The 13,203-nt window shown below is 56.7% G+C and overlaps 1 protein-coding gene across 9 annotated transcripts in view; it reads right to left on the reverse strand.

The window, feature by feature from the left end:
* Positions 1–2,202: 2,202 nt before the first annotated feature.
* Positions 2,203–13,203, reverse strand: part of ZC3H4 (zinc finger CCCH-type containing 4) — a 49,354-nt gene continuing 38,353 nt past the window's right edge. For 8 of the 9 annotated variants that reach the window (XM_024236405.3, XM_054540779.2, XM_024236407.3 and 5 more), the window contains 4 exons: positions 10,407–10,768; positions 9,833–10,176; positions 7,118–7,369; positions 2,203–5,893 (listed from right to left, as the gene is read on the reverse strand). In XM_024236405.3, the coding sequence (XP_024092173.3) occupies positions 4,380–5,893; positions 7,118–7,369; positions 9,833–10,176; positions 10,407–10,768 (2,472 nt within the window). In that variant the 3' untranslated portion in view covers positions 2,203–4,379. The remainder of the gene's footprint in view (positions 5,894–7,117; positions 7,370–9,832; positions 10,177–10,406; positions 10,769–13,203) is intronic. The other variant, XM_054540781.2, reaches the window with a different exon arrangement.

Raw genomic sequence — 13,203 nt, forward strand, 5'->3', positions numbered from 1 at the left:
ATTGGAGTGTAGGGGCGTGATCTTGGCTCACTGCAAGCTCTGCCTCCCGGGTTCATGCCATTATCCTGCCTCAGGAGTCCTGCCATTCTCCCGAGTAGCTGGGACTACAGGAGCCTGCCACCACACCCGGCTAATTTTTTTTTTTGTATTTTTAGTAGAGATGGGGTTTCACCGTGTTAGCCAGGATGGTCTCGATCTCCTGACCTCGTGATCCGCCCGCCTCGGCCTCCAAAAGTGCTGGGAATACAGGCGTGAGCCACTGCGCCCAACTGAGTCTAAGAGACAGAAGACACAGACATAGAGGAGAAAGCCCTGGGAAAAGATGGAGGCAGAGATTGAAGCGATGTCACCACAAGCCCAGGATTCCCCATGGCCACCAGAAGCCAGGAGTGGTAAGAAAGGATTCTCCCTAGAGCCTCAGAGGGAGCCTGGCCCTGTGGACACCTTGATGGTGCACTTCTGGCCTCTAGAACAAATTTCTGTCATGTTAAGCCACCCAGTCTGTGGAGATATGTAGGCAGCCCTGGGGCTCTAATACCAATGGAATGCCAAAATGGAATTTAGAAAATGCAATCAGCCAGCCGGGCGCAGTGGCTCACACCTGTAATCCCAGCACTTTGGGAGGCTGAGGCGGATGGATCACCTGAGGTTGGGAGTTTGAGACCAGCCTGGCCAACATGGCGAAACTCCATCTCTGCTAAAAATACAATTAGCTGGGTGTGGTGGCAGACACCTGTAGTGCCAGTGACTCGGGAGCCTGAGGCAGGAGCATCGCTTGAACTGGGGAGGCAGAGGTTGCAGTGAGCCAGGATAGCACCACTGCACTCCAGCCTGGCGGACAGACTGAGACCCTGCCACAAAAAAAAAGAAAAGAAAAACAAAAAACAAGAAAATACAGGAAACAGTTAACACCTGTAGAATCTGGGCAGTGGATCAGGGCAGGTACTCAAAGAGCACCTGGCACCAGTTGTTGGTCCCAGTGTCCAGGTAACCTTGGGCTGTGGAAAGCTCGACCACATCCTGGTGCTGGTGGGCATCTCTGCCCTCCCTCAGCCTCTATACCTTCCTCCAATGGAGATGTTCCTCAGGCTCCATGCACTTCCTGAGGGACATGGTCCACTCTTGCAGCTTTTTTTTTTTTTTTCAAGATGGTGTCTTGCTCTGTCACCCAGACTGGAGTGCAGTGGCACCATCTCTGCCTCCTGGGTTCCAGTGATTCTCCTGCCTCAGCCTCCCAAGTAGCTGGGATTACAGGCGCCCGCCACTGCACCCGGCTAATTTTTGTATTTTTAGTAGAGATGGGGGTTTCACCATGTTGGCCAGGATGGTCTCTCGAACTCCTGACCTCGTGATTTGCCCACCTCAGCGTTCCAGAGTGCTGGAATTACAGGCATGAGCCACCGTGCCCGGCCAACTGCATGCCTTTTTAAAGCTGTTGCAGTTCTTCTGCTCATCCTGCTGCTGAGGGACTCTCTCCCCTGTATGTAAACTCCAAGAAAACCCTGTATCTCGTTTGCTGGGTTTGGGTCTCAGCCTTTTTTATTTCATTTTTTTGAGACAGGGGTCTCACTCTGTTGCCTGTCCTGCTGGAGTGCAGGAAGGTGATGTAGCTCACTGCAGCCTGAACTACTGGGTTCAAGCGATCCTCCTGCCTCAGCCTACCAAAGTGCTGGGATGAGAGGCGTGAGCCACTGCGCCCAAACTGTATTGATCATGCATTCAGCCATCTATCCACCCATCCTTCATATTTGTTGATGCATTTCAAAATAAGTTCCAACATCAGAACAGACCCCTCCTCAGAGGATACCCCTGGCTATCACATGGGTAGGGTGCCCGCTAAAGCTCTTCCCGTCCCTAGAAGCCAGCCCAGCTGTCCTGTTTGTGTTAATGGTCTTTCTATGAGCACTGCAGGGGCAGATCACCCTGGACTGCGCAGGTCACCCCTGGATCCCAAATGCTGAGAGTGGCCCGCACAGCTCAGGGACCTTGAGATGTTGCTAGTAGGTGATCTACTGCTGTCCACTGAGGACAGCTGACACTGTTTGGAAGCACAAATTGTCCCTCAGTGTCCTCATGTTACCTTGAGGCCAACTGCTGAGAGAATAGGTCCATGTTTCACCCCCCAGCCACCTTCCACCCTCCTCATTAATTCCCAGGGCAAGGGATGGTCTGGGGCAGCCTGGAGAGACCAGACCCACGAGCTTTTTAAAATAACTGCATCCTTTAATGGCAGTAATACAATTATTGGATTAAGAGACCACAGGAGAAAGGCAGGTGACGTTTCTGGAAGACAGATATGGAGTATAAAAAGGGTGTGAAATAGTCATGCGGCGATCATTGTAAAAATACAGTTCATTATATACATATTTGCACCACCAACTCTCAACTCTGAAACAGTATTTACACTTTTGTTACAATCCTGGTTAGAGAACAATTTTTCTTTAAAAGCTCGGCCTGATGGCAAATGAGAATTTCGGGTGAATTCATAGTCCTATGAGGTTCTTAGGCTGAATATTCCAAGAGGAGGGCTCCAGCTTCTATTTCATCCACAGATTTCGGTTTAAAAAATATTTAATTTTCTTTTACAAAAGAAAATTCTCAAAAGGAGAGGAAAAACAACAACAAAAACCAAAACACTGCCACACTGTGTATTCATACTTATTTTACAAACACCAAGGGCTGTGCCCTCTGCTTCAAGGCCAACACTGGTGGCTGAAGACAAGTCTCATTAAATCTCATTAATGATTGTTTAAAAAAAAAAAAAAAAAAGACAAAAGACCAACCAACCAGATCCCAGCACTGACCCCTCAGGGCTGTGCAGCCCTGTAGGACACACCCTTCCTCCTGGCTCCAAACTATTGAGTTTTTCATTTTTCTCTTTTTGGGGTGGGGTGGGATAGAAGCCTTGTTCACCCCACCCTGAGGAGGGAAGGGGAATCCCTTCGCAGGTAACTAAATCTCTTCATGGTCAGCAATGAAGAGATTGGCCTGCAGCCACACGACCGGCCAGGGAGACGGGCAGATGCAGCCACAAGCACACACTTCCTGAGGCCCCTCAAGTGGCCCAGAGGCAGGATAGCAGGCCTCCCCCAGCACCCCTTGTGCCCATCTCCCGGGCTGTGTCCATAGGTGGGCCTCCTCCAGGGCTCTGCAGATGAGGCTGGCCCTTAGCCAGGGTGGCAGCGTGGGGGGAGCAGAGGCTCCCCCTCCCCTGGCTGCAGGGTTCCCACTCAGCCCGTTTCTGAAGGGTCCACAAATCCCACAGAGCAACACACCTTGGAACACCTGCATCTGCTGGCTTGGGAGAGGAAACCCGAACACATCAATACCTCATGCCCTGCAGGTCACACAGTGTGAGGAGGTGCAAGGAAAACGGAGAACACTTGGCCAGGAGCCACCCCAGGGTCCCCGCTGTTGGGGCCTGGCGGCACAGCCACTGCACGGATCCTGGAGCTGTCCGGGGCTGGGCTGCAGTGCAGGCATAGCGGGTGCGTGGCTTGAGGACCAGGACAGACCCTGGGCAAGGAGGGTGTGGCCCTGATAGGACAGGTTGGGTAATACTGACAGAACGTGCGTGCTCCTAGGGGCTGCCTCCTGAAGGTGGCTCTTCAGGACTCCGCCCCACACCGGCCCCCACTACCTTTGGGTCCAGTTCTCACTCTGGAGGCTTCTGCTGCAGGCTGGGGGGCGTCCGCTTGCTCTAGATGGAGGATGGAGGGTGGCAGGGAGGGCACGTGTGGTAATCCAGGGACAGGAGCAGGCATGCGCCAGGGAGCCCCCATAGTGCCGCTGAGAGCTTTTTCCTTAATACCTTTTCACTGTCACTGTCTCCTGAGTGGGTTGCCACGCCCTGCACTGAAAAGACAGTGATGGTGCACCCTAGGGTTCTAGAAACGCCTGGACCTGCTTCCACACAGGCCCTGCCATGGTCTTGGTTCCGGGTCTCTTCGGGCACAGGGTGAGGAGCGTTCAATACCTTCCCAGACACCAACTGTTCCCTTTGTCCTGGGGAAAAGGGGCCATGCTTTGCCCAGAAAACCCACTGGGCCTCCAGCAAGGCCCGGCCAGGCAGAGCCCACGGGGTCTGAGGCCAGGCACTGGCAACGGTTCACAGGTTTGCGGGCATGAGTCGGTTTGCTCAGCAGGAGCCCCTGAGCCCGCCACACTGACCAGAACTTAAGATGGTTATATACAATTTATAAATCTCAAAGAAAGTACTACTTTGAAAAAAAAAAAAAAAGACGGAAAGCAAAAGAAAAAGGAGAAAAGAAAAAAGGAACACCCAGCCTGCCTCCCCTTCCCCCCAAGTTCCCCACCCTGGGTGCTGCCCTGAATGCCACCCTAGGAAGGGCGGCTGGAGCTGCGGCTCTGGCTGGACACTACTGGCAAAAGGGGGAGGCTGTGGGGTCGAAGCCTTTAAAAACATCCTTCAGGGATGCCGCATCCTGCTCACCCTCGCGGGCCGGACTGTTCCCAGCAAATGGGCTTCCTGAGCCCGTCTTGGGTGCCTGCTTCACCGTCCCGAAGAGGGTGGGCACGGGCAGGTTGTGCACCCCAGGCTGGGGTGGGGCACCCTCGGGGGCCGGGGTGGCGGTGGTGGCAGCGGGGACTGCAGCGGCCTTGGGCCGGGGCCGGTTGTAGCTGTTGTATCTGTCCGTGGGGGCGCCCCCATCAGCACCGGCCTTCCCTGTCTCTGGCTGTTCCAGGGCAGACTTGCGGACGAACGGGGGCTCCTTAGCCTTGGAGGCCGAGCTCTTGCCATTGCCCTCAGCACCCTTGGGCTGGGCACCTGTGTCAGCAGCCGGCTCTGTGGCTTTGCCCCCAGCGTTGGGAGTCCTCGGGTCGTAGAGGCTGATACCACTCAGCACGCTGCTCTGCCCGCCCCCTCCACCCTGGCCCAGTCCACCGGCTGCCAGCACTCGGGGGTCGTAGGGAGCAGTGGCTGGTGGGGAGGCATCCCCACTCGGGCTGGCGGTGGGAGAGGGCACCTCGGCAGGGCCGGGCTTCGCAGCCCGGGAGGAGGCCGTAGAGTCTGTGGGTTTCTGCAGCCGAGGGTCGGTGGGGGCCTTCCGCACCCGGGGGTCACTGGGTTTGTCGCTGGAACCGGGGGTGGCCGAGGAGCCGGTGGCATTGACTGTCTTGAGGATGCGAGAGAGAAGTTCAAAGTCGGGGAGGTTGGCACCCTGTGTGCTGGAGTCCGTGGAGGTGCCCGGGCGCTGCCGGGCGTTGGGGGGCCCTGCCGTGGCAGCACGGTGCAGCCGGGGGTCCAGGGTGGGCATGGATTGCAGGGCCGCGGGCACAGGGGGCACTGCGTCCTGCTTGGGGACGGGTAGGGGGATCAGGTCCTCCGGATTCCAGAGCACGGTGCGGGCGAAGCTGGGCTTGCTCAGGGTCACGTCCTTCTTGATGTGGCTGAACTGCTGCAGCTGTGACCGTGGGTCCCGCAGGGGGTGCCCGGGGAGTGGGTCCAGGGGAATGTTCACGGCCTTCTCCCGCAGGGCCCGCTCCCCTTCCTCCTCCTCCGTTGGGGGCGGCCCAGACCCCTTGGAACTGCTGGGGCCCACAGGGCTGGAATGAAGGCTGCCTTCGGGCTTGGAGGTGGGCAGGGCACGAGCCAGCCGAGGATCGGAGGGTCCCGAATCACCTGGGCCAGACCCGCCAGAAGCCTCCGCATGGCGGGTGAGTCTGGGGTCCCGGCTGAGGCGAGGGTCAGCCAGCCGGCTTCCTGTGGGGTGTCCCTTCTGGAGGCGGGGGTCCCCCAGCCCACTGCTGCTCAGCTCTCCAACTGAAGCCGGGGGTCGGCTAGACGTCTGTTGCCTCAGGGTCTTCAGAATGGAGGTGACACTGCTTCCACCCTCATCCTCATCACTTGAGTACCAGTTTCCGGTATCACCTGGGAAAGAACAGAGGAGCAGGGAAGGGTGAGTGGGCGCATCCACTGCCCGCTGTCTTGGATCCCACAGCAGCCCACCGTGAGCAGCTCCTTTGCTTGTGCCTCTCAGAACCTCAGGTCCTCCTCTCTAAGGCTCCCTCCCCACAGCAGGTGGCTGAGGAGACCCAGGGAGCTAAGGCGCTACGGTTTATGCCATGCTCCCCAGCGCTCCTCAGTGGCGGCACTGCACTAAGTAGTTTGTTTTATTTAAATAACTCACAACCACCCCAGGAGGTAGTAATACTATCATGCCCATTTGACAGATGTGAAAACAGAGGCACGGTGCCGTTACATTGGAGTCAGGGCCAGGACTGGGCTGGGACTCCTAACCCAGAGCTCTGCTATCTCCTCCCGACCACCTCCGGGCTGGTTCAGCCCCCACTGTGGCAAGTCCGGCTGTGGGCACCACTTTCTGGACGTCCTGGTAGCAGACACCATTGACTCAGTTCTGGCTGGGCCTGGGGCTCACAGACACTTGACCCCAAACCAGCTCGTGATGTCCCCATGTCCCAGGGAGGGGCTGGTGTGGACCAACCACAGTCACCAGCTGATAAAGAGGCAGGGACGGCTGGGCAGACTCAGACATGGGCTCAAGCAAAACCTAGGACAGTACAACCTGGGCCATCAGGGGGGCGGCCCCTCCTCCTGCTGTCCCACTGGCTCCTGGGCTACAGTCAGGGCCACCTGTGGCCTCTGGCTTCAGGATCTAGATACCACTTGTCATTTTACCCCAAGGTGGACACCACTAAGTCAACCACGCAGCAACTGAGACTTGGTGGCTCGTGACTATGATTATTACTGGTTAATTTCAATGACTATCTCTTGTCTGTTGGCTCCTTGAGAACATGGTAGGAAAACGGGGGCTGTGAGAGTCTCCCTAAAGCCTCCTCTGGCAGGGCACAGGCGGTCGATCCTGTTGGCCACCGTCTCCTCCAGGAACCAGCCCTCCACCCTACTCCATGGGATCAGGGTCTCTCCTGAACCCAACACAGAAAGCCACCCCTGACTGCCAGTTTTCTCAGGGACATGCAGCAGCCCCAGCCCGGCTTCATGGCCCTGGACAGGGGTCCTCCCTAGCCATGGGCTCCTTCCCGACAGGAAACCCAACCTGGAACACCCCACCACCGCCGCTCCCCTGCACAGCGGCCCGGGGCCTGTGCCCCAGCCCCTGGGGCGGACACGTGCCTTCCTCATTCTCCCGGTCCTGCTTGCTGCTCTCAGCCAGCCTCCTCGCTCTCTCCTCCTCCTCCTGCTGCTTCTGCTGGATCCTCAGGTACAGGGCCCTCTGGGCTGAGGGCAGGAAGTCAGGGACACCGGCGCCTGGCTTCGGCCGGCCTGGGGGCCCTCCCTCAGAGAAGCTGTCGGGCTCCAGAGGGTGCTCAGGGAAGAGGTGCTCCCCAGGCTCCCCTGGCAGCTCTTCGTAGTGCCCGTAGTCCTCTGTGGCAGGGAAGAACCGAGGGTTCACGTCGGGAAGGGCCTCCAGGCGCCAACTCCAGCCCCCCCTGCCCCTCACTGCAAACCCACACCGATGGTGATGGAGAAGGACGTACATCCTGCCCCTGCCTGCCCTCCCCAGGTCTCAGGGGAACGGAGCTGCCCATGGGTAGCCCCGCCTACATGAAGAATGAGGTTCACAGAGAGGGTTGAGTGATGCAGGCAAACGCTTATGAGGTGGAACAGGATGGAACATTGGATGTACGTTTGTAAGACGCAAGGAGAAAGCTTTGAAAAGACACACAGAAACAGTCCCTCTGGAACGCAGATTCTGGAAAGGCCAGGGATGGATCCTGTACTCTTTGCTGTACTTGTTTAATTATTTAGGATGGACAGGAGTTGCACGGTTTCTTTCTAACAATCAGTAAGGAAACACCGTGCATCTCATAGTGAACTCGACCATGTTCAACACTAAAAGCCAGGAGAAGAGAATGAAATGGGCCGAAGTGCTGCTCTGGCCACAGGTCAACAGCAGCTCCAGAGTGCCTCCCTTCCCGCTCCACAGCATTAGGGGGTGTCTCAGGAAGCACGGGGCCTCCACCTCCTGCAGCGTGGGCACTGGCACCAGCCACCTCACCCTACACACTCCCCCAGTGCCTGAGCCAAGAGCTGTGGGCAGCGGCACAGGCTGACATGGGGATGCAGCAGGCGTAGAGGGGAGGGCAGGCTCAGCGACACCTCCTGCGTGTTGCATGTGTGACACGTGAGCATGGGAGACAACGAGTCACCGAGACGGGGGGCGGGGGGGGGGGTGTGTGTCTGGAGTCAGTGCTGCCCCACAGAACACTCTGCAGTGATGGAAATGTTCTAGATCTGCAGGGCAACATGTGGCCACCTAAATCCTCCTGGGGCAGCTGAGCATTTAAAACGTGGTGTCTAGAAAAGTGCACTTGTAACTTATCTTACATTAATTTCAACTTCGTCAAGTGAACCTGATGGGCCAGCCTGCTCTATGACACATCCCAGTGCAGAGCTGGGACCCACTCCGTGAACCAGACAGCCGAGGGTCCCCCTTCACACAGTCTGTGCACACACCAGAAACCACTGACCACACATGTTAGAGGGAGGATTTTATGAAATGGGATTACTCTAGAGACACCTACTGCTACCAACGTGACGGACTTCTAGTGCCCCACCAGCAGAGTTTTTCCCATGCACCTTTCAGACGCATTTGTTAAAGGGGGAGGAGCTGAGAACCCCAGTACCTCACTGCGGCAGCCTGTTTTTCTCGTCTTTCTAAAGCACCCACTCTCACCCAAGTGCCTGCTCTCCCAGGTCCATGCACCACCTAAAGCCAAAGCCCACATTCACATTTTCATCTCTAGCCTGGGCCTCTCCCTGATGCCCCCTTAAACCACCCTCTCAAAATTTCCACGTGGCCGTCGGAGGGGCAGGCACCCTAGAGTGACTATGCGCCCCACGTCCAGCGCTCCATCCTCAATGCCGCTCCTGCCCACCTTGCAAAACACACACGGGGTTCCCACTGCCCCACGGCGCCGCGTCCAAACCTCGAAGCCCTGCCTTGCGCTCCAGGGCAAGCCCTGCCTTGCCCTGCTGCCTCTGCCCAGGGACAGCCCCCAGCAGCTGCCACAGCAGCTCCTCCAGTTCAACACAGCGCCCCCACCCGCTGCCCTCGGAGGTCCCATCATTCCTCACGTCGTGAGTGCTGCTTCACTTCTCAAAGAGACTTTTGTGACTATCCCCACCAAGGCACTGAGCCTTCTGGCCCACCGCCACGGTACCCTACCTTTTCTTCTAACAATGGCCAATGCTGAAAGGAGCCAACTCCTCTATCTACATGCTTGCCACCTGCTTCTTTCCACCAAGATGCAACTGAGCAAGGACAGTGGTGGCCTCTCGTGCCTAGCCCTCCTCCTCCAGAGGGCTGCACACCACATCTCCTATGGCTGCAGCAGCGTCATCTAAACCCCTCTGCTCACTGGACATTTGTTACCAATGCAAAAGGAAAAAAAGGCAGGAAAACAGCCGGTAATGGGCACAGAACCCGCAGAGTCCTGGGGTGGACACTGGCTGCTCCAAGCCAAGAACTGCCCGGAAAGAGATGGTTTTGGCCAGGCCACTAACCGAGTCCTGATGGGCCCACCAGCCTCTCAGCCTCACACCTTTGCACACTCGTCTCTCTAACTTCCCACGCTTCCGATTCCAGGCACAGCTTGCAAAATTAAAAAGAAATAACCTATATTGATAATACACAGAATACTCCTTTCTTCTTCAACAGAATAATACATCCTATGTCACTGAACACATTCAACCATTAAATGGGACGGAGATGGAGTCACGCTTTCAAAGAGACTTGGACGAAGGAAGAAAAATCACATCTCCCCGACTCTGCTCCACTGGGTAAAGCCTGCAGCCCCAGGCAGCCACGCCTGGAGCCCCGCATACCTGCATCCCCCAGGAGTCCGGGCTCCATCTCCATGCCCTCCTGCTGCTGGTAGAAGTTTTCATAGAAGTTCTGGGCTGGCGGGATAGGGGGCATCATTCCAGAATGTGGGGAGTCTCCAGGGCCGTAGGGCATCATTGGAGGGCCGCCAGGGCCCATGGGTGGGCCAGGATTCATGCCAGGGCCCATCGGCATGTCAGGGTGCATGTCCGGGTGCATGTCGGGGTGCATGTCCGGGTGCATGTCGGGGTGCATGTCAGGATGCATTGGACCGCCCATTGGCCCTGGGGGTCCCATGTTTGGCCCAGGGCCCATTGGCCCTGGGGGTCCACCGGGTCCAGGGAACCTAGAAGAGGGAAAAGGCGCCCGTGAGGGAAGCTGCCGAGGAGGGCGGTGGCCACACCCCAGAGGAGAGGTGGAGGGCTGCAGAGCCCAAGGTCATGGGCCCCAGACCAGGACTCCCACAGCTGAGGGGAGAGGCAGGACTCTCCCCCAGCCAGGCTTGCCCTAACAAGAGGATCCTGGCTGGGCCCAGGACCGCGCCCCCTGCCTGCCACGGGGGTCCAGGGCACTCACCTCACACCCAGCTTCTCAGCCAGCTGGCCCGTAGGCCGCACCACGATCTCAAACAAGGAGGGGATCTTCTTGTTGTACATGTCCTGCTGCTGCAGCTGCTGCGGGGACAGCGGCTCATGCACCGGCATGGGCATCTGAGGGGGCCCGGGCGGTGGTGGGGGGGGAGGGGGCGGGGGCGGGGGGCCACCCTGCATGGGCCTGCCGTTGGGAGAGGTTGGAGCCTGCGGGCCAGGGGGCCGAGGAGGGGTGGGCAGGAGGCCCACACCAGGGGGTGGTTTGGGCAGGGGGTTGATGCCCTGCTTCTTCAGTTCCTCCACCTCCTTCTCGTCCTCGGCACCTGCTTCTGCATCATCGGCCAACATCTGCGGGTGAGAAAGAACAAAAGAAGGTGTGGACAGGGTCAGGATGGAAATGGACCTCTCCAGGTCTGAGAGCTGAAGTTTGAGGAAAAGTCCATAATACAAGGACCTGGAGATCTAAAGGCATAAAGCTAATGACCACAATAGCTCTGTAACAAAAATCACCGTCAGTCACCTCTCTGCTCCACTCTCGGGGACTAGCTGGCAGTGGGGGGCATTCCTGCTCTATGGCAAAATACACATAGCAAAGCATACTGTTTAACCATTTAAAGTGAACGATTCAGCCGGCCGGGCGCAGGGACTCACATCTGTAATCCCAGCACTTTGGGAGGCCAAGGTGGGTGGATCACTTGAGGCCAGGAGTTCAAGACCAGTCTGGCCAACATGGCAAAACTCCATCTCTACTAAAAATACAAAAATTAGCCAGGCATGGTAGTGCACGCCTGTAGTCTCAGCTACTCGGGAGGGTGAAGCAGGAGAATCACCTGAACATGGCAGTGAGCCAAGATCGCACCACCGCACCCCAGCATGGAGAACAGAGGAGATTCTGTCTCAAAAATAAATGAATAATGCCAGACGTGGTGGCTCATGCTTGTAATCCCAGCACTTTGGCAGGCCGAGGCGGGCAGATCACCTGAGGTCAGGAGTTTGAGGCCAGCCTGGCCAACATGGTGAAACCCCGTCTCTACTAAAAATACAAAAAAATTAGCCGGGCATGGTGGTGGGCACCTGTAATCCCAGCTACTCAGGAGGCTGAGGCAGAAGAATCGCTTGAACCCGGGAGGCAGAGGTTCCAGTGAGCCGAGATCACGCCACTGCACTCCAGCCTGAGCGACAGAGCCAGACTCCATCTCAAAAAACAAAAACAAAATAAAGTGAACGATTCAGTGGCATTTGGCACATTAACAATGTTATGTAACCACCACCTCTATATAGTTCTAGCACATTTTCATCACCCCCAAAAGAGACCCTGTACGCACTAAGCAATCGCTCCCCACCCTCTACCCCCAGCCCCCGGCAGCCACTCTGCTTTCTGTCTCTGCGGACCTGCCCCTGCTGGACAGCTCCTGCGAACAGACTCATTCACTGTGTGCGATGGGCGCTTTCACTTAGCTAAGTGCATCTATCTACAACACTGCCACATCTATCAGTATGTCACTGTTTTTTATGGCTGAATCATATTCCCCTGTCATGTCTGGATTTTAAAAGCCTTTGATCTCAACTCCTGACCATGACCCTCGGGGCCTAAGAGCAGGGGTGGGTGTCTGCGTATCTGGGGAGGACTGGGCAGCTTCCTGGCAGCTTCATTTCCTCCCACGATCCCGACTCCTCCACCCCAACCACCCAGCCTCATTTCAATGCAGTAAGCGGCCAAGCTCTCCCCTACAGGGCCAGGATCAAGCTTCCCCCAGGTTTTTATTTTTCCCGTTATTCCTATGTGGCTCAACGTCACTCAACTGTTGAGGTCCCTCATTAGATGTTAATTCATAGTGTCTGTCCAGTCTCCTGTATTCACTACTGGGACACCAGAAGTTCTCTGCCAACACTGCCTATGCCTTGTCAGATTATTCAGTCATTCCCATGTTCATCCTGGCTCAACTTTCCCATCAACTCCACGAGGGCAGGACTGTTTCTTCCCTGCTATATCCCCAGGGCCCCCACGAGACCTGATACAGGGCAGATGCCCAATGAGTGAATGAGAAATGTCAAAATCTCAGCTGGACTAGAATGTCTCATCAGTTAGGATGGCGTGCAGAAAAGTGAACACAGGAGGCCTCGCTGCTCTCCTTGGAAGGCCTGCTTGCAAGGCTAGGCCTTTGGCTGGTGTCTGGGAAGCTGGATTTTGGGAGGGCTCCCAGCATTCACTGTCCAGTGAGAGGGGCTCACTGCATCTAAACTGTTTCTGCAACCAATGCAGTTTGTGCTGAACGCCTGCTTTGCCCCCCAAATCTGGAATTTTGGTCCATGCCGGGCAGAGGCTGACTAGGTGAGTGGCCCTAGTGAAAACCCTGGGTGCTGAGCAAGTCTCCTCACAGACAGTGCCACTCGTGCTGTCACAACTGGAGGAGGGCAGTGTGGCCCCTGCGAGTCCACAGGGAGAGGATGCGCCTGCTTCCTCCAGGCACCCTCGTGTACTCATTCCCAGGGCTGAGTTTGCCTTTGTTCCTTCACCGCAGTAACATCTTGGCCGTGAGTCCCCCAGCAAGTTGCTCTGGGTCATCTTGGGGACCCCAGCACAGATCCCTTAGTTGGTCCTAACACAGGGTCATCAGGATAAACTAGTCCTGCCCCTCTGCCCAGGAACAGCAAGGGGAACAGAAACAGGACCCCCGGTGGGGGTTGTGCATTCGCAGTTTTCCCTTCTCCTAGCCATTAGCAGTGGTATCTGGACCCTGGAACCCCAGGGTACAGTAAGAATGTGGCTTCATGGAGGAGGG

Source organism: Pongo abelii, chromosome 20, assembly GCF_028885655.2.
Source record: "Pongo abelii isolate AG06213 chromosome 20, NHGRI_mPonAbe1-v2.0_pri, whole genome shotgun sequence".
Taxonomy (NCBI): Eukaryota; Metazoa; Chordata; class Mammalia; order Primates; family Hominidae; genus Pongo; species Pongo abelii.